At 41.7% G+C, this 20754-nt stretch overlaps 5 protein-coding genes across 5 annotated transcripts; 2 read left to right on the top strand and 3 right to left on the bottom strand.

Annotated features, from left to right (window-relative positions):
• Window positions 1–115: 115 nt before the first annotated feature.
• Window positions 116–2677, bottom strand: FOBCDRAFT_245679 (uncharacterized protein; the record flags this gene model as incomplete). The annotated part of the gene is made up of 7 exons (XM_054707760.2): window positions 116–519; window positions 601–756; window positions 849–896; window positions 968–1027; window positions 1089–1313; window positions 1379–2419; window positions 2530–2677. 7 exons carry the CDS (start codon window positions 2675–2677, stop codon window positions 116–118), a joined length of 2082 nt encoding a protein of 693 aa, XP_054563735.2.
• Window positions 2678–4945: 2268 nt separating this feature from the next.
• FOBCDRAFT_324634 (uncharacterized protein) lies at window positions 4946–7171 on the top strand (the record flags this gene model as incomplete). The annotated part of the gene is made up of 5 exons (XM_054707759.2): window positions 4946–5530; window positions 5600–5799; window positions 5835–6019; window positions 6097–6198; window positions 6251–7171. The coding sequence occupies 5 exons, from the start codon at window positions 4946–4948 to the stop codon at window positions 7162–7164; spliced, it is 1986 nt and encodes a 661-aa protein (XP_054563734.2). The 3' UTR covers window positions 7165–7171.
• A 126-nt stretch (window positions 7172–7297) lies between these two features.
• Window positions 7298–11193, bottom strand: FOBCDRAFT_245678 (uncharacterized protein; the record flags this gene model as incomplete). The annotated part of the gene is made up of 8 exons (XM_031193247.3): window positions 7298–7659; window positions 7711–8776; window positions 8831–8931; window positions 9040–9203; window positions 9932–10289; window positions 10342–10785; window positions 10844–10952; window positions 11005–11193. The coding sequence occupies 8 exons, from the start codon at window positions 11191–11193 to the stop codon at window positions 7298–7300; spliced, it is 2793 nt and encodes a 930-aa protein (XP_031029868.3).
• A 2306-nt stretch (window positions 11194–13499) lies between these two features.
• Window positions 13500–14542, bottom strand: FOBCDRAFT_234045 (uncharacterized protein). The gene has a single exon (XM_054707757.2). It carries the CDS (start codon window positions 14351–14353, stop codon window positions 13724–13726), a length of 630 nt encoding a protein of 209 aa, XP_054563732.1. The 5' UTR covers window positions 14354–14542; the 3' UTR covers window positions 13500–13723.
• Window positions 14543–15595: 1053 nt separating this feature from the next.
• Window positions 15596–16340, top strand: FOBCDRAFT_234044 (uncharacterized protein). The gene has a single exon (XM_054707756.2). It carries the CDS (start codon window positions 15635–15637, stop codon window positions 16235–16237), a length of 603 nt encoding a protein of 200 aa, XP_054563731.1. The 5' UTR covers window positions 15596–15634; the 3' UTR covers window positions 16238–16340.
• Window positions 16341–20754: the final 4414 nt, after the last annotated feature.

Raw genomic sequence — 20754 nt, 5'->3', positions numbered from 1 at the left:
CCAAGTAAGCTGTTTCCAAGGCTCTTAGGCCAGCCTCATTCGCATGCGTTTCTGCATCAGTGCCGTGAACTGCCTTGAGGTACTCGATGAATTCGAGGTAAGCGTCTGAAACGGTCTAAATATGCTTCACCGTCAAGTGTACCTTGGCATCCGACCTGACCGTCAGGTCATACTTGCTGCCCTCTGGCTGAGCGTCGAACTCTGCGAGAGCCAACGCAGTCTGACAGGCATTTCGAATTTGGCGTCCGTTCAGCCGCGCTTTTACGTTCCTCTGCCAATACTCTTCGGCGTACTCCCCAATTCCCTGCATGTCAATGGTTATCTTCCTGTCAGCTTCTTGGTATCGCTTCTTGATCATTTTGAGGTTGAGCTCGAAGATCTTGGAAGTTGAAACCAGCTTGAGAGGTGGATAGTGAAGACTCATGTGAATCCTAGAAGCAAAGGCTTCGTCAAAGTCTCCAATGCGATTCGTAGTGAGGAATAGGATACCAGCGTAATACTCTAGGACTCGGAGGAAGACTAGCACAGTGGGTTAGTATGTTAGTTGCCGAAGAGTCTTTCTCTAAAGAGCAAAGTCGAGAAAGCTTGATCAACACTGACCTGCCACTAGTCCATTGCGGTTAAAGTCATCTCTTCGTCTCTCAGCCAGAAACACATCAGCCTCGTCGAGAAGGAGGATACAGCCCCATCTGTTGGCGAGTGCAAAGTTCGTTTGCAAGGCATCTTCTACGTCCTTTGGGGACGATCCAAGGTCACCTGTAATCGATATCAGAAGGGTCCAAGGGCTCAAAGCATAAAAAGGATTAGGGCAGATGGAAAGCTATAGCCAACGTGTGCATGATACGTACCGCATGTTATCTGGAACAGAGGCTTCTTGAACTTCTCGGCGACACCCTCTGTCAGGCTTGTTAGTCAAATGTACACAAGTCAATCAAGCCAGTAGCTAATGGTCTCGTGTGATTCTTACCGGCTGTTGTTGTCTTTCCTACGCCTGGGGCGCCATGCAGGAGGATAATAAGTCCCTTTCCTATCTCGTTATCAGAAAATGATTCGCGAAGAAAGAGTCATTAATTATCTCAGAGACATACCCTTTCCACGAACGATATCAACCTGTTCATCCCTGTCCTTGTCTCGCTGCGCTGCCTTATTTCGAAAATGTTGAGAAATCAATGAGAGTACCATGTTCTTGTGGCCCGGTGGTAGAACGAGCCGGCCAAAAGCTGTCTTGTCATCTTCAGTCTCGTCATCATTACCAGCAGAGGAATCGTCGACGGTGTCGGTGAAGTGGGTGAGGTGCGTTAAATCCAACTGGGCTGTTCATGGAGTCGTTAGTTTGGTGGTCAACAGTTGAGACGATGGAGAATAGTCATCGACTTACCCCATGAGCGATCTCGAAGGACAAATCCAAAAACAGTATACGACATGATGAGCAAATCATCTCTCGTCAGCGTACTCCCCCCTGTCTTGAGAGTCTCCAAAGGGCGGGGATATATAGCAGCGGGCGGCAAGTCGTCCACGCCATCCTCGACGCCTCTCAGCATTTCCTTCATGAAGTCGTGATGACGCTTATTGTCCACATATATGTCGTTGTGAACACTTTCTTCTGCGCAACATAGCGCCGTGCATGGTGCATCGCGACGTAGCGAATTAGAAATCTCAATCATCCCAACCAAATGTTTGACTTCTGGCCTCCAATTGCCATTCTTCTCCACCAGGAAAGCCTCTGCAAAGTCTATCATGACCTGGCTCTGAACCTCGTCGCGTGTGTCAACAGTCAGACCCGAGTAGTACATGTGCTTGACGGCTGCCACCTCCGTAAATAGTTTGCCTCTTTCGATAAGTGTCTCCTGCAGCTTGGCGACGCCATCCCTCAAAGACTTGCCAATTTCATCTCCCGTCGGCTTCCGTCCCATGATTTGTCTTTCCAGTTTCTTGCGAACGTGAAATCGTAAGGGATAGATTTTCAACGAAGTAACAGCCTTTTCACCGTCGAACTTGGGAATGCTAACGTTTCTCACAACTGGGCCAATTTGGCGTCCATCAAAGTGGATAAAGACACATTGGATGACGATTTGACCGTCGGCTGCTTCACGAGAATCTTCATCCTCCTTTGCAAACTTTGAAAAACGTTCTTCGCCAATATGAGGCGTTGAAGTCACGTTGAAGATCTGGTATATCTGCTTACCATCAGCAGAAATGACCTGGCCCCCTGGCTTGAACAAGTGCCAGATGTCAGAAAAGAATATCTTTTCACAGCTTGAACTTTTCAAATAGTCCAATCTTTTGTGGACATAGTCGTCCATGAACTTGAGTAGGTATGTCAAATGCTCCAGCGCGGTTCTGGACTTGCTGAGTCCCTGCGGGTCTTCAACTCCAGACGTTTCCTCTTGTGTCGAGTTTGTGTCTTCATTTTCGTTATCTAAAAGAGTTAAGTCAGTATGCTATGCTTTGCGTAGCTTTGCAAAAGTCCATTCAAGCGATTATAACAAAGAAAAGAAAGAAAAAGAAAAAGAAAAAGAAACAACTTACCATCTTTCGCTCCGTCCTTCTGTGGCGCCTCGTCATTAGCGGCAGGCTCATCATTAGCATCAGGGTTCCGATACTGTTCTTCCAACCGGGAGTGCCATTGTCGAATTTCATTCTCATAGTACGTCAACATCCGATAAGGACGGAGCATAACTATAGAGCTGTTGTACATGTCAGCAGACGTCAACTCAGAGCCATGGATGATTGCAAGAGTCCTGATAATTTCTTTGGAATGAATCCTAATCCGTTCAGGAAGAGGTGCTTCTCCATCCGGGACGGCCATACGCGAGGATCCTTGACCTGCGCCTTCGCCTTTCTGCACTTGGTGACCTTCAACTGCCTTGGAGCGATGGGGAATAGTCTTTTCTCCCAAATACTTGCCGCGGTACTGCTGGAAGAAGCCACCTAGTATTTGCGGTTCTCCAACAAGTATGTCGATTATGAGGAAGATCTAGCAACTGTGAACCGAGAGGCTCTAAATTCTCCCCATTCCATACGATTGAGGGCGGGTTGGAGAACGGGAGCCTTGTAATTTTCTTCTGCATCTTCGCCTTTTCCTGCTTGACCGTCATCGTCTTCGCTGTCAGACGACACTATTTCTCCCCTCTCTAATCTTGCTTGTCTTTCTGCTTTAGCCTGCTTCTTTTTCTTGAAATACTCGAATCTTCTCTTCTGAGCAGCAAGGCGATCAAGCTCCCACTCGAAATCTCCCCGGAGCCTGGCACGGAAATATTCAAAGTCCCGTGTGCGTATCGATCCATCGCTACTCCATTCATCGCTGTCTGACATATCCCATTCAGTGGGCGGCCCAAGCTTTCGAGAGTAGTTTGGTCGTAGTGAGGTTGGCGGACGTAGGCCACGATGAGGTTTATGAGGAACCCCATACCAAAACTCACGTTCTTGTTCACTCTGAAATTTTGTGCTTCCATCACCATCAACATTATCAGTATAGGCGTCTGTACCCGAGGCCGTGATCATGTGTAGGTACTGCCCATCATGTCCGCAATTAATTCGCTCAACCCAGTTCTGGTTTGCGCAGGTTTCCGCCTCGTCTACCCAGTTTTTGGCGAAGTGAGCCCTCCGGATCTGCTTACGCAGCTGCCATTCGTCTTCAACTTGACGGTTCTGATTGATATCACTCCTGTCTGAGGCTTTCCCCACTTTCTCCTCAAGAAAGCGTAGCTTATCTCGCAAACTACTAATTTCTAACATCAAGGTGGAAGGAGACTCGTCGGATTTTTGGTGAGAATCTGCAGCGAGGCCGTTAAGTGCCTCAGCCTGGTACGCCTCTCGGCCAGGCGATGCCGGATCATCCTGAAACGCTTTCGATTGTAGATGGGTTGCAGAGACACGTTCTTTGTCGATTCTCAGCCCCTCTTCATCTTCGGTAAGATGAGTATGACTGATCTTTACATCTTCCTCGACAGCCCTCGACAGAGCTGGAGGCGAAGCTTGTTCCTGACCTGCAGCCGGAATTGCCATGATCAACAATTAGCTTGGCTGGTTGATGACTGGGTGTTGCAAAGTGTCAGCCCTTTGATGAATAGTTATAGAAACAAGAACTATACTCGGTCTTTTGTAATCGGGCTGACAGAGAGCATCTGGTGCTGGTAAGTACGAAGTAGGATAACTAAGGGTGTTCTCGTCATCCTGGGGGTGAACTTGGGGGGACTGATTGGCTGAGAACTGTCCGCTAAGCTGACTGACTAAGCCTTAATCTTATACTAGACAGGGTTGAGAAGCAGGGGATTACGAGAAGACCTTTAGTTATCTTACTGAGGTGTCCGGATTTTCAGGCTTGGAATCACATCATGTACTTCAGCCCCCAAAACGCAATGAAACGGTCAAAGTGGAGACTGCAGCTTCACCAACAAGGCTGTGTGGATATATGGCAGGTTCGTCGTTCGTAATTCACGTATTGGAAACTTTTGGGGGACCAGAGAATGGTTGATTCGTTTGAATCGCCCCAGTGTCTCACAGGGTAACGAATAGATGTCACAGATGCAGTTACTACGTTGCTCTCTACGGTCCTCAACCGCATTTGCAGAAAGATCCCGAGTACTACTTAACCGCTCATGTCCAAAGATGCGTCAATTAGAATACTGCATTGGGAACCAGGGTCCATCTTACTTGCATATCCTTGGCAGTGTCGGGCAGCAGCGTGTTCAATTACTGTTGGCCCGTGTCTGATGAAAATGAGGGGTATTTTTAATCCTACGCCAGTACGTTTTCAGCTGCACATTGATTGGGCGCTTACGATTGAGTGAGCTGAAGTTGATCAACATCAGAGAGGCAGCCAATCCAAGATTCAATTCCCCGAGGGTTTATTAGTCATTGTTTTTAAAGTCTCTTATAGGAGTATTACCCACTCATAGGTATCTTCCTTCACGGTGACTCGTGTAATACTACCGACGGTAACATGGAATCATCATGTTCTTATGTTCCAACCATCAACCTGCAGCCTCCAGCAGTTGACTTTATCGATAACCATCTAGACTCACCCCATACTGCCTGTACAACGCCACCATCACGATACAGTGCAAGACAAGGGGCTTATATCATTTGCGAGCCCCTTCATTCTTCTCAAAAACTCACTGCACCTGTCTCGCCGACTGGACTAGCTGCACAGTCGTGCCTGTCGACACCGCGGAATGTGCAGATTCCTTCGAGACAGCTTGTGGATCAGCCCATGGTGGCACTCAAATTCTGGGACAGCCTTTTCCATCGTGCTATGAGTCAACTGAAAGAAAACCATCCAACGGAACCCGATTTAAAGCAGGGTTTTGGAATTCGCGACAAGACGGATTGTACCGCAGTCTTTGATCAGCTTGAAAAGGCTAAAGAGACGTATAGCAAGAAGGACAAGAGCTTCACGGCCAAGTTCACCCGGGTATATAGGAAGTTTGTTGATAACGCTGCTGAGCCTCTGCTTGGCGCCTCCAAGTTCGTGCCCAACATCGATTATGTCACGCCAATATTAGGAGCTGTTCAAATTCTTCTCGAGGTGAGTATCACATCTGGAGACACAGTTATGGTTAGCCAATAATTTAACCAGAGCTGATGCAATATATAGGCAGCCATAAAAGCAGCAAAGGTCCGAGAGGAGGTTTTGAGCGCTTTTGACGATATCGACAAGGTATTCTCTCAAGTGGAGGGTTTTCTCGAAATATACAAGAATGACATGAACCTTGAGAAGGTTTCTATCGATTTGATAGCTACAGTCTTCTACGCCATAGAATGCGTTATTGGCTTTTTTATTAAGAGCCCAGGCGAGTGACCCCATGGATGACATCTTATCTGCGTGACAGTACTGACATCGCATTCGGTGATCTAGGCAAGAGGGTAATTCCCGCTACTTTCAATCCTGAAAGTTATAAGTACGCGATTACGGAAAGCCTTTGTGCAATTAAAGCTAAGGCTGAACATCTCATCTCCCAAGCTGATATGTCGGCGAAATATGAGACGAGAAATGGCCTGCAAATGGTTTTAGATCGTGAGTTGAAGATCCCTATGACTTGCTAGAAGCGCTGGGAATGTACACAGTTGCGAAACTTACATGATTCTTTTTAGGCATGCCGACACCTGAAGAGATCGAAGACATACGTCGGGGTCAGCACTTTGTGAACACATCGGTTCTTAGACTCCTTAATGAGTACAATAACAATTTGAGAGGTAATGAAAAAATAAGTCTATGCTCTCTGACAGGAAATTAATCATATCTTAGCGATCTACATGGACAGGATGGCCTTCGGATATTCTCGCCCTTGCTCACCAGTTCCTCCCATGGAACAAGTGAATGTAGAGCAACGCATCAGCCCGCAGGAACTCCTGGACTGGATCAATATCCCAGATCTTCTGGTGGGAGATAAAGAAATCATCGATCGCATGAGACACATCAGGGTACCGTCAGTGGAACGAGCACGCGCCGAGCAGCTTGTGAATACTGGACAGCTCAGAGAGTGGCTAGTTTCTCCTCACTCAGCACAACTTCTCATCCACGGAAACTACGACATCAGATGCCGGGTATCGGGACTAACGCTTCTGTGCACGTCTCTGGCAGGCTCTCTCGCAGATAGAGCCCCAAATTGTCTCTGTCTGTTATTCTATTGCGGGCTACACGATAACTTCGATTACGACGAGTATACCGGGGGTCGTGCTGTGATTCAAAGCTTCATATGTCAGCTCCTTTGCCAGTATGACTTTAGCAACTGCATCTCTGTGGGTGATGTAAGGCCAGACCTGCTTCACCTCGACGATGTCGACGAGCTTTGCTGCTTATTTGAGAGGCTCGTATTCCAGCTACCAAGGTCCACTTTATTGGTGTGTTTGATTGACGGCGTTGTGTACTATGAGCGAGAAGAGTTTATGGAGAGTATGGCTGACGTGCTGGTGACACTTCTAAGGATTTCGAAGGAGCAGAGGACCAGCGCAAATATCAAGGTTCTTCTTACTAGTCCTACAAAGACCATGGAAGTTCGCCGACCATTCCATGATGAGCTTATTCTTTGTATGGAATCGAGAGCTCGGTCAGGAGTGGCTGCTAGTAAAGGGAGACTTGAGCGACAATTGAACGAGCATGTAAATGGCGTCACAGAATTAGATGATAGACGGATGTTGAACATAGATGGCCATGGGTAACCGCAAGCAGTAAAATAAACGATAATAATTACAAGCTCATACAAACAGAGTTACTCGAACTCGATTAACATGTAGTAAGAATACCGATGCTAACAATAACGCGTCGAAATCCACCAAAACCCCAACATGATTATCAACAAGTGCGAGCGCGAACAAGCTGGGCGTGAAAGTCCTCAAACTGCCAAATCTTATGTCGGGCATCCCAGTCAGGATCCTTGATTTCACCATCCGGACCTAGGCGCTTATACGTCACGTCCCTCATGTCGGCGACACCCTCTGAATTCCACAAGCAAGGGTCGCCTGAACCATGGTCGTTCAGTGGCCGGTACTTCTTGACCTTCTCAAGCCGCTCCTTGAGTGAATTATGCAGCACGGCTCCTCGGGGAATATCGCGAGGAGCACCGAAGTTGGGTATACCTCTGTACAACTCCCATCCTCTATCCTTCTCTTCCTTTGAGTCGTTGAGTTCCCAGCGAGGAATACCTGGGAGCGTTTCTAGCATATAGTTAGTAACATTGTTTCTTGTGAGGAAGGAAGAAGACGTACCAATCAAATTCCACATGAAGACCTTCAAAAATGATGAGCCATAACCGAACCTGAGGGTATCATGCATGAAGCCCTTGATGATGCGATCCTCTACGGTTTTGGTCACCTTCATGCTATTCTTGAAAGCATCAAGAGTATGGCACCAGTGCACGTGGCAGCCAGGGTGTTGTTTGCCGACAATATCAACCTCGCGGATCATCCATTCGAGGGCCATGTCGCTCATCTGTAAAGCGTTGTCCTTGAGAGGCTTGACTAGATTCTTAACCTTGGTTCCACTGAAGATGTATTTCCAGAGGGCCCAACCTTTCATTTCTCTTGGTATGGCCGGCCACCCTCCACCAACGTCACCGTGATTACCGGGGAACCAGACCTCTCTGATATCTTCCTTTTCAGTATCCTCTTTCTTGGAAGCCTTGATGACGGTCTTGATGTCTTGAGCAAGGAGGGCAGGCCTGAACTTGACACGGCGCTCGTCTACAGCCACAGCGTGACGGACGTGGTGTGCAGTTCCTGTTATCTCCACTGGAGCAGGGGAATTTCGCTCAACCATGGCAACAGAGTTGACGCAGTCCCAGAGACCAAGGAAGAAGACTTTGATATTCTTGTGCTTCTTGGGATCAGTGCCTTCGGTGCGGCAGAAGGTTTGACCGAAAGCCTTGACCTCCTTTTTCGCAGCGATGGCCTCCTTGCTTGGCGTGATGACAGGGTTGCCGGCCAGATAGATATCCTCAACTGGTCCATCATTGTCTTCTCCCTGTTTCGGCGCATCAGACGACGCGCCATTAGGTCCGGCATTCTGCGACAGAGGGGCAGTATCGGAATGATTAGTTACAGAAGCCTGGTCCTCGGGGGCCTTCTCATCAGAGGCACCGTTGCGGGCGAAAAAGCCCATGGCCGCAGTGCGATCGTTGCTTTTGCACTGGAGAGAGCGTTGGTAGAGCCGGTATGCGAAAGGTACCATTTCCTCGTTACCCTTGCAAAGAAGGCCAACCTCGTTGACCATGCGTGAAAGGTATTTAGCGGTAAAAGCGCCTCGACTGAATCCAAAGATATAAATCTTTGCTTCCTTCAAAATGTTATTAGTTATCGTAACACGTGATACTGATTAAACGTCACTTACAGGTTCATAGTATCGCATTAGGAAACGATATCCTGCCATAATATGGGCATCGAAAGTGGTCCCGAATCCTGAGTCAATTGCCTTGGAAACTCTGCTGCGCACTTCGCCAATTGGTGTCTTGTGGACAGAGTTTTCGTTCACATCATATGTCCCGATACCGGCTTCATAAATCGTCAGCGGAGTCAGTATTAGTGAGGTAGCTCATATACTTTGATAATAATGGTACTGTTTCTTGTGATTGCGGTCAAGCTTGCGGAGAATCTTAACCACGTTGGTGTCAGCGTTGGTGCCGCTGAAGGTATTGCCAGTACCGTCGAAGCAAAGAATGAGTTTGACGTATTCATCGGCATTAATAGCCTCCTCCACATGGGGGCTGGTAGCGTGAGGCATATTGACAGACACTGGAGGTTTCGTAGAAGCAAGAAGAAAAGTAGAGATAGATATCTGGGGCTGGTGAAGTAACGAGAACACTGTATCTGTGGGAAAAGGAAAAGCCTTTTATCACATTTACCCTCGTCGGTTCATTGACTGCAGAAATTGTGTTTTGTTCCCTTTTTCGTGCTCAGTTTACGAGTTTCGGCTCTCTTGTTGCAGTTACTCATTCATCGCCGGAGATTATTTACGAATACAGAGGTGGAGGCGTTTAACAGCTCCGGCCCAGACCCATCCCTTGAGCTCCGATGTAGCCAATTGATTCAGCTTCAAACGTTTAAAGAAAGGAAAAGATGATAGGAGATATGCTATCACGCTCGATTCAGCTTCTCAGATCGTGCCTAGGGAATTTCAGCAAGCCACTATCGAACGAGGGAGGAGCTAGCTGAAATACCAGTGCTTGTACCTCACTTAGTCGGTACGATCGAGATTTCATACATTCCAATCATTATGCGGGGGCTTGATTGAATTGAGAGACATTGCGCAAAGAAATTTTACTAAAGGCTCAAGAGTAAGACAGAGATTTTCAGCTGTTCTAAGAGAGACTTTAAAGCTGGTTGAAAACAAATCTATCAGCTTGGTCTGCCCCTAGCTATGAGATGAGCCCATAAACTGAGACCAGTAATCCGATCCGGGCTATACTTTTATCTCCGGACAACTCAGCTGTACCATACGGCATTCGCCGGTCCATTCTCAAGATCGAGGTGCGCAACTGCCGATGCACTCTTATTTTTGATCTTCCAAACTTCAATAAAATTCGAACCGCTATCAGTAATAGCAAAGAAGTCCTCACTGAACGAGGCTGGCGACACAGCATTCGCAGATCCTCCACTGTTGGTAGTTTCTTGCAGAAACAGCTGCTCTTTGATAGCTCCGGATCTGGCATCCAAGCTAAACGCAGAGACGTATCCAGGAACTCCAGTTTTACGGGATCTCGTGGCAGCAAGCAGGTATTTGGGGGATGATCCTTCGGCAGGCGTGGAAAGTAGTACTTCATCAGCCCAATAAGAAGAAGAGTTAGTAAATCCTAAATAAATAGTTAGTTCAGTAGGCATATAAGGAAAGCGTTCAGGTCCTACCGGAGGGAAGTAAACTGTACGTCTCGTTGCGAAACTCGAGTTTTCCAGTCTTTGTATTTCGCTTATATGCCGCAATAGAGTTCGCCTCCTCATAAACCACGTATACCCATTTTCCATTTGGATGCGCAGTCAAATGTCTCGGATTGGATCCTTCCTCGGCAGCAAGATATTGCACCTCTTCAATCTTGCCGCTTTCGCGATTGTAAGAGTGGACCCAGACTGCATTTCCCATGTCATCGGCGGAGTACAGGAAGTCATTATTCGGGCTCAGCGCGGTTCCGTGAACACCACCTTTGGTATTGTAAGTCGCATTTGCAAAGCTTTTCTGGAGAGTGCCGGTCTTATCGACGGAGATGGCGATTGTTGGACAGCCGCCTCCGTAGGGTGTGCCGAATACTGCGAAGGGAGACTTGGATGATGCGGTGATGAAATTTGCGTTTTTGCCTGCATAAAAGTGATCAGAAGAGTAATTGATAAATAGTTATCTTGAAGGGCCGCTTACAATCCGAGGATAAGCTGACGTTGCTCTTATAGGTCAACCCCAGATCCTTGGCTACCTTGTAGCTTTGGAAGTAACCAGTGGTGCCAACGTATAAGTTTTGCTTGCGCGCCTACAACCTGTGATTAGATCCGGGATATATATGCTGTCTGAGCAACACCTACATCGAGTGCTATCCACTTCGACCCGTCATCGGATGCGGAGGAGATATTCTTCACCAAGCTCAAGGAATGGGTTTCATCATCGAACTCAATGCCGGCAATTCTAGATCCAGAAAAGAAGCCAGAAAACAGGTAATGTACTTCAGCAACAGCCGAGGCGGCGAGAAGCGGGAATAGAATTCTTGGCAACATTTGAGCTGATTCTGAAACTGTGAGGAATGATGGGGAATACTTTATGGAATCAATGGGGTATTTATTCTGCCAAGACAGCTAGGGTTCCCGATTCAGTCCACTACGGCTACTACATATTGTGGTCTACGTACTATTGCTGTGAAGATCTTTGCGTCTGTTTGGCCAAAAAGACGCGGCCTAATTGCGCGGCAGTTTGATATAAACGCCGTGATGTGGGTGAAGGCTCGGCATTGTGGGGCCGGTAATTGAAAGAGTGGACTAGCAAGGGGTTTCATATGACTCTGGTAAACTTGGATTGAGAGGATTGGCAAGGACAAGATTAAGGTAGTTTATGATGATTACCGAAAGATGGTATGTATTGTAGCGTGCGATGAGTTGTGCAAGGTTGAACAGACAAGACAGGTTTTAGCCCCCCTGAAGTTTCAGAGGTTTTAGAAGACCAAACAGGTGCATAAGTGACAGGCATCAGCATTGGTACACCCTTAATCTACATAGTGTTTTGAATAAGGCCGAAGATAATTGACATTTAAACGCTCATTGGTGTAATAACTCGTGAATCCTATGCGTAGGCGGTAGGCGCGTGGGCTGCCGTCTTGCACCGAGGCAAACCGCAACAACCATGACTTTGATATTGTCAGATGTCACGTGTAATCGATCCATTTTAACCTGGTCGACCCCGCTTGAATGAGCTTGGTGAAGGACACTCCAGCTTATCACGATATCCTTGACTAAAACACGAATGACAAGGGTACTTTATGCCGATGGTGCTAGAAAGGAATAGGAATTGCGGCCAATATTATGGACTTATCAGCAAAGGTGATTGGATGGTGTGCACGATATGCCCAATATGTTAAGAATGCCAAAGAAGATAAAGCGCGGTTATCGAGGGAAGTTACCTGCCTGCATTTAGAGTTACAGAATGCTCGAGATCTACTAAGTAGAATGCAAAGTCTGAAACTCAAAGCTTCGCATGCGGTCTTTCTAGAAACGGCAGATAGCGAGTCTCAACTCCGATATCTTAAGAAGTCGCTTGCCTTTAGCTAACAGTCGGGAAAGATGTGCTTAGATGCTTTTAAATGGCCATTTCAAAGCAAGGAAGTCGATGTAATTGCCTAGGCCCTCCGATGGTGCACTGAGGCCATCCATTCAGCCCTATAAGTTAACCAGATGTTAGTCCGAGTACTCCGGCATTTGCCTTGTCTCGCCAACGAGGTAGGAACCTAGGTCGATTATTCTTGGTATCGACCAGAGAACGGCTCGTGACCGGATTCCTATTGCCTGGGGGGCTTCTTTCAACTCACATACCGAACATAATCCGACATGTCTACCAAACACCCGAGTCGAGCTTCTTGACCTGATATCTCGATGGATCGACGATCCTGAGGCGAGGACGATATTCTGGCTCAATGGCGGGAACGGAAAAGTCAACAATTTCCCGCTATGCCAAACTCCTATATAAAAAAAAGGTAAATTAACTAATTCAGTATTACAATAAGTAGTAGGCTATTAACGCAAATAACAACTATCAGGGGCAGAATTTAACAGAACACAACATAAATACACCAATTCACATTAATGAACCGAATACACGTACCGTCTGACATATACTTGTTTAATCCACATACCTATGGTATATGTTAGTTCCTCTTCTAACTTTCAAGTACAGTCCACAGCCTCGTATTGTTGTCACCGGCAGTTAATAATTAAAGAAATCGGAACAAGGTTGAATTACGGCCAGGCGATGCTAGCCCAAGTGGAAGTCTTATGCTTTTAGATCCTACTTCTTTCCGCTGATTTATAGATCCGTATCTCCACAGAGATCAGAAAGCTCCAGCGCGGTCTCGATGAGGGGTGCGTGGTGTGCACGGGCGACGATCTTGTGTATCCGGACCTGGTACGGTGGGTAATTGGTATAGGTAAGGTAAGTGATAAGCTTCAGCTTGCGGCCAAGATCAACTCCAGTTAATACATTGAGAAACACGCTCCAGGCAGTGCGCATACTATCTCCACAATTACCAGCTTACTTACTTCGTCTGCGCTACCGAAGCCAAGAGCTTTAAAAAGTGCGGGTTGCCCGGCTCTCGTAGACATGGACATACTTGCCTTGGCCCCTATCGATAATTCGGACTTCTCCACAGGTATCACTGGGGACCTCTCGTTACAGGACAAGAAAAATTACTGCGCCAAACTGGAAGGGCAGCTTTGCAGTCGATGTGATGAGGTTTTAGAGACTCACTGGTATTCGAACTATGTCGACCGTGATGTCGGGCGTGATAAGCCAGAGACTTTGAGAAAATGCATTGAGATTATGGGTGAAAACTTTGCATTTATGCAGTGCACTGTTTGAATATTTGAGTGGTGTTGTCTTGTGATGACAAGAAGTGACAGTAGAAAGCGGCAGCACCGAATAGAAGTGGGTGATACGCAAGTACCCGGTTACATCACACGAATCGCCGCTCGCAAAACACGTCCGAAACAACTTAATTATCAGCAGCCAACCCAGAGAACGCCAAATTCAACAGAATATCACTTATTCTTGCCTTAGAGCAGTAAATAACTTTTCCAGGATCCTCTTGCTTTTACCCCAGTCGTACTTCTGCCCCGGTATGTTTGTTGCAGCGTGAACCTTGGTGTTTCCCCCATCCTTGGTGACAATTATTTCAAGTTCTCCCTTCCAGCTCCACAAATCAGACGGGATGTCGCTCGTAACAGCAACTGCGTTGACTCCCTGGCGAACAGTGCTGATGGAGAATCTTGACCGAGTTAGGTAGCATAAAGCGGCAACTAGAACCACTCCGCAAGGGCGAATCAGAGTATCCGTGTGGGATTTCCCCGTCTTGAAGCCTAACATAGATCCAAAGGCCTGCCCAAGGCCTGCACCGATCTGCATCGATTTAGGGAAGAATTCCACAAACTCTTCGGCGCTGAGCTTGCGGCCCTTGACAGTTTGCATTGCGAGCTTGTCTTTAACCTCAGGTAGTTTGATGAGTGTGTCATAGTTGATCTCTTGATGCCATGACTTTGTTGGTAGAGTGACTGTCGCTGAACTTGTCGTGGTGGAGCTCATTGTACGGTTGACACTGGCTCCTTCACGCAGCTTAGAGCCGCATTTCCAGCAGAAGCGGCCATCTGCCTCCTCACCACACTCGGAACAGAACATTATTGCTTACTAGTTGACCAAGAATTAAGCTTAGAGAGGGAAGGATAGCGAGACGGAGAGAGTGCAAGGAAAAGAAAGAGAAAAAAAAAGGGACACGTTGAGCTGCTGTATAAGAGCTTCCCATCTTCTGTTAAAGGGCGGGGTGGGAAGGATAGCATGAAGCGAAAAGAATGGTCAGTCGAGGCGTGGATAATTGGATTAAGAATAGTGGGTTTTCAGCTGAAGCAGATTCCGAGAATTATTGGTCTATATCACGCTATTACAGTAAGGTGCGGGTCCACCCTGAGTAGTTTGCTATTGTAATTTTAGTAAAAGTGCCTCGGAAAAGACTAAACGTGGCGCCTGCTCGGTGTCCTGCTGACGCTAGCACGGTCCCTGCCCTTCTCATTCACTAACAGCATCTAGATAAGTATCAATAATAGCAAGTAAATTCTATTCTCTAGCCAGGACCAGATAAAGCGATAAAGACAAATTATACAGACTCTTAAAGTGGTCAGGCGATTATAAGTTCATCGTGAAGCAGATCCTCGATGCCCGAACGCCGAAACATCAAAATGCTATTATAGCTGAGGGATGGCGGGGTTGGTTTCGGCTCTGGCTGCGTGCACTTGTGCAGGCGCCACGTTTAGTCTTTTCCGAGGCACTTTTGCTAAAATTACAATAGTAAACTAACTACTGACGGTGGTCCCGCACCTTACTGTATGGCGCGGGGCATGACCAGACTGAACGGGAAGAGGAATGTGCATGTGGACAAGCGATTGAGACGATCGAGCATTTTCTCTTCAGATGCAGGAAATGGACAGCGCACAAAGCGGAAATGTTGCAGTGCACCGAAACGCGAAGAGGAAACCTCTCGTTCTACCTGGGAGGGAAATCACCATCAGGTGACGCAAGATGGACGCCGGACATGTAGTTGACACAAATTGAGCAATGTGCAGCACAGCATAGGCTTGGGGAAACGAGGACGAAAAGAAGGCGTTGTATGTAAGCATTAGCGACTAGTGCCCTTTCGGTCAGAACAGGCCGCCGGGCCTAATCAATTGTATTGTATTGTATTGTATTGTATTGTATGGCGCGAGAGGCGCGGTGATGGTGCCGCCACAACCAACTCGATCAGATCATTGACCTAAGGGTCACTAGGGTAACATTGTAGGCCTAATTAGTCTGCTTTTAAGCGAGTCATATTGATTACCTGGCCAAACTCATAGCTCGCCCGATAAAGCTGATGGTCGTCTCTCCTCTAACACGTTTTGGCCATCTCGCTCCCATCACTCACAAGCCATGGATCTACGAAGTGATGATGTCCTGCCAGGCGAAAAAGTCTTGATGAAAAAGGCGGCTAATGCTATGATCAACATCAATGATTATAAACTGAGTAGATTCTTCGCGGACGACCTTGCCCGCCTTTTCGGCAAAGAGAATCTCGAGGCGATCGGCGGGAAGCTGTATCTCACCAACTACCGACTGCTGTTCAAGTCGCACTCGATAAACCGTGTCACTGGCAAATTCAGTGTTGCACTTCCTACAATCATCGCTGTCGAGGACACGTCCAAGTTCTTGACGAAGCGGATCGACGTAACCACGTCCACTGAAACATTCCAATTTGTTGTCTGGGGCATCCCTGAACTCATAGACAAGATCAACGAGACTCGTCTGGCGTTGGAGCCTGTCGAGGTCAAGCGCTTGCAGTCACTCGTCCTGGAGAACTACAAAGTCTTTGGTGATGGCATGACGGTTGCAAAGAGTATTGAAGGGATAAACAAGGCCTTGCTGGCGGCTCGGAAGGCAGGAGTTTTGACCGAGTTGGCAACTAGAGCAGGGAATCCTTTGGAGATCACAGGAATCTTGAACTTTCTTGAGTTAATGGGAGATGAACAAGGCTGAGAGTAGAGATGCAAGGGCTGTAGTACATCGCAACTGGAAAGGCGGTGGTGCACTGTGTTACCCAAGCTCAGTGGTTGGACTGAGGATAGGGTTTAATTTCATATTAATTATAGGGCATATTTCTTTGCTTTATATTATTAGTAGTAATGTTGATAATATAACATACATGATAAGCTTATGTCAGACAAGTGTTACAGCATACTGTGCACCTAAAAGCAACCTACTCTATAGCATTCTACAGCTTAAAGAAAATAGTTAGAAATCTAAGGAAAAAGGTTTTAAACTTAGTATAGTTAATTATATTAGATGGTATTTTTTAAAGATTTTTATCTATTTTATTTTCTATAGAAAACCTTAATATAAAATATATTTTATAATATAAATAGACTTTCTTATATAACTCTATTAAGCAAATAATTATAATTATTATAAAATAATATATTAAAGATATAATAGTTAAATATAATATATTATACTTTTTCGTATTTTTAAATTAAGTTAATATTATAAGAATAATTTAAAAAAAAACATTTTTAAAGTAAAAAGTGGCTTGTGACACATGTGTAACAGATGCACAAGCTGTGATGGTTAGGTCTAACTGTGTTAAACTAAGCCGTGCTAGGTTTATTATTGGCAGATTGCATAGGGCGTATACTAAGCGTTATTAAAGTGTCACGTCTCTTAATGGTAGATTCAATGCGTGTTAGGCTTAATTAATGTAAAGAAGTGTTATTAATAGCTGGTGAGCTAAGTTCTATCTAGTGCTAAAGGAGTGCATATATATAGTATAAGATATATATATTAAATAGAGTTGGTTTGGCCCTGTTTATGTTATTTGTTATATAAGTCGAATAGTGTTATAACCCCAGCGGTTCCGTCACGTGTACCCTATATCTTTCACCAATTAATATATGCCCTATAAAACGGATTAGTGCTAAGACTCTATAATTATAGATAATCTGGTATAATTAGTACTAATCTAATATAATTACTACTAATCCTAAAATAACCTCACTAATCCCTATTACTATTTACTAATATATAGATTATATTTATTAGCACTTTTATAGACTTAGCTTACTAGCTATTAATAAAACTTCTTTATATTAATAAGCCTAATATATATTACTTAATTATTAAGAGATATAATAACTAACTTACTTAGTATTAATGCCTTATACTATCTATAAATATAAACTTAGTATAAACTAGTTTCCCTATTTAAAACCCTATTTATTATATATTAATAGTTCTTATTTAAAATATAGTATATTAAATAACTAAGTAATATTATACTATTAAAATATCTAGTAATACTAATACTAGATTAGCACCTTCTTATACTAAAGTGCCGCCTAGTATAGCTAAACTTATAGCTAAAGTCTAGTAGTTATATAATACTATTTATAACCTATAAATATAAGTTAATAAGTAGTAAAATACTATACTAGCTAATAATAGTATTAATAAACTATAAGGCTATAACCTTAGGGAAGTACTTAAGCTACTTAAGCTAAAACCCTTTAAAGGTTAGGTAACTAATATAATCTTATTCCTTACTTAAATAAAAGGATATTTTTACCTATTTCTAAGTAAACTAAATATGCCTATAAAAAAGCTACTATTTATTATACCTCTAATATAAGGAGATACTAAAGACTGGTTTAAACCTATTATAAGGGATTACTTAGAAAATAAAGAGAACCTCTAGGATTAAGATACCTAAAATATCTTTAGAGATTAGGAAAATTTTAAATAAGCACTTAAAGATAACTTTAAAGTAATTAATAAGAAATAATAAGCTACTACTAAATTACTTATATTTAAGTAATATAAGTTATATATTATATATTTAGCTAAGTTCTAATAGCTAGCTATTAAAACCTAGTAAGATAATAAGTTTTTTATAGAAATTTATTATTAAAGCCTAAAAAAAGATATTAAGAATAAGCTATACCTAGCTAATAGACTAGATAACTTAACTATATATATTATTATAGTAATTAAAATTAATAAATAATAATATAAATATAAATAAGAAAAGGCTATATACTAATAGAAAAAAAGTAACTTTAATCTATATTATCCTAACTAATAATAAAATAATAATTAAGGTAACCTATAAAACTAAGGCTAGTAATAAGGAAACTTATTAAATAATACTATATATAAAACTTAACTAGGACTTATAATACTTAGAGCTATCTAACTAAGTAATAACTACTATTAGTAAAATATATTTATATATAAATATTATAATTATAACTAGTTTAGATATATAATATATAGCTACCTAGAACCTAGAAGAGCTAGGAATCTAAACTAAGGTAAATAAACCCTAGGACTAATTAAATAATAAGACCCTTAAGTGGCTATATATATATAAATATTAGGCATATATAGATTAGGATATAATATAAAACTTTATTACTACCTAGGAGAAAGCTTAAAAGAAGTAAAAGAAAAATAAGCAGAGAAAGATATAAAAAAATAAGCTAAGGCTAAAAAATACTATAAAGACTTATAAAAAGTATAATAAAGATATAATACTAAAGAAGAAATAAAAGAAAAAAGAAAATAATATAAAAAGGAAAAATAATAAGACCCTAAGTATTATAAGAAAGAGAATAAGTAATAATAAGAAAATAAATAAAGGAAATACCTTAGAGAACCTTAAACCCTTAGAGTAATTAAAGAAGGAAAGGTAATTACCCTTAAAATAAATAGATAAGCCTTAATATCTAGTATTATAGATAATATCCCTATAAAAATAACTACTTAATATAATAAATTAATTATTATAATAAATACTAAAAAGGAATATATTATAAAGTATAAAGTACCTAGGTTTACTATAATAATACTTTAAAAGAAAGAGGAAGCTATTAAATAAGAATAAAAGGCAGAAACTAGGACTTATACTTATTATTACTAATACTCCTAAAGTATAAGATATAGAGGAGGTATAGCATAATTAACTATATAATACCTCTGCAAGGAAGATAAATAACTTAAGAATAAGTAAAAATAACCTTATAAACTACTATATAATAAAGTTAAGAAAAGAATATATTTATTACCTAAAGATAGGTATATTTAAAGAGCTAAGAAATATAAAAATATAGAAAAAGTTAAAGAAATATATATTAAAGCCTACTACTAATATAATACTATAAATCTATTATATTAAGAATAAAAGTTTAATAAGAATAATAATATTAAGATATTACCTATTAACCTAAATTATAAAGATATTTTATAAGTATTATATAAATATTACTAATATAAGTATTATTAATAAAATAAAGAAGATAATAATTATTTCCTAGTAGTAATACTTAGTATACCTAATAATAACTTATATTATAAATAGGAAATATATAGATATTTAGTATACTATTAGTATAAAAATCTCGGAGTAGTTATATTATAATTTAACCTGGTATACTATTAATAAATTTATAAGATAAAGGAACTACTAGAAGGAATTAAGTACTCTTAGTAGTTAATTAAAGAAGCTAAAAGAGAATTTAAAAAGGCAACCTAAGGAAAATATGCCTATAAAAGGAATAAAGTTATAAAATAGCCCTAGGAATAAATTAATACTAAATAAATTAATTACCTAATAAAATAGGTATTAACTAATAATATAAGTTTAAATATTACTAAGAAACTATAAGGCTAATAAGAAGATAATAAACTCTACTTATATAATAATCCTATAGATTTCTAATAATATAGTAAGATTATAACTATAAAAGATATAAATAATAATAAATTATCCCTAGAAAAAGAATATATTTTTAAACCTATTAATTTTATAAAAGGACTTAATTAGGCCTTAATTAATAATAAATAATCTAAATAAGGAATTACCCTAAATAAATAAGATATAGAATTAGAGGAATATTTTTAATAATAACTATTTAATAAAGAATTTATTAATAACTGCCCTAATAGAGAAGGATATAATAATAATAAATATAAATAGATATACTAAGATATATTAGGAAAAGTTATATACTATTTATAATAAAGTATTAAATAAGTAAAGAATAGGAATAAGAATAACTTAATTTAATAAATACTCTAAGATTATATAAAAACCTAATACTAAAATGCCTAATACTAAAGGTTTAAATTAAAAGAATATAGCTAAATACTTAGATTAATTATAAAGCTAAAAGTAACTTTATTAACCTAAAAATAGTTATATAACTAAGACTACTATAGAGAAAGAAATAAGACTTATACTTACTATATAATACAGAAGGGCAGTTCTTTAACTATAATAACAGAGTTATAAATTAAGAGATTAATTACCTTAAGGTCTTTATCTAAGGAAAGAATTAAGAAATAGATTTTAATATCCTTCCTTTAGATAAGGAAATTAATATCCTCCTTAGTATAAATTAGCTATAAGTAAAGAACCTATATATTAATTAAAGGACTAGCTAGGTTATCTTTTTTAGTAACCCTAATAGTAATAATAAAATAATTATAATAAATAATAAGAG

Source organism: Fusarium oxysporum, chromosome XII, assembly GCF_013085055.1.
Source record: "Fusarium oxysporum Fo47 chromosome XII, complete sequence".
NCBI classification, from domain to species: Eukaryota; Fungi; Ascomycota; class Sordariomycetes; order Hypocreales; family Nectriaceae; genus Fusarium; species Fusarium oxysporum.
Note: the sequence above shows the minus strand (reverse complement) of the source record. Positions and strands in the feature narration are given on the sequence as shown.

Coding starts and splice junctions, on each gene's coding strand:
- FOBCDRAFT_234045 (XM_054707757.2), bottom strand. CDS start 14,353: ATGTTCTGTTCCGAGTGTGGTGAGGAGGCAGATGGCCGCTTCTGCTGG.
- FOBCDRAFT_234044 (XM_054707756.2), top strand. CDS start 15,635: ATGGATCTACGAAGTGATGATGTCCTGCCAGGCGAAAAAGTCTTGATG.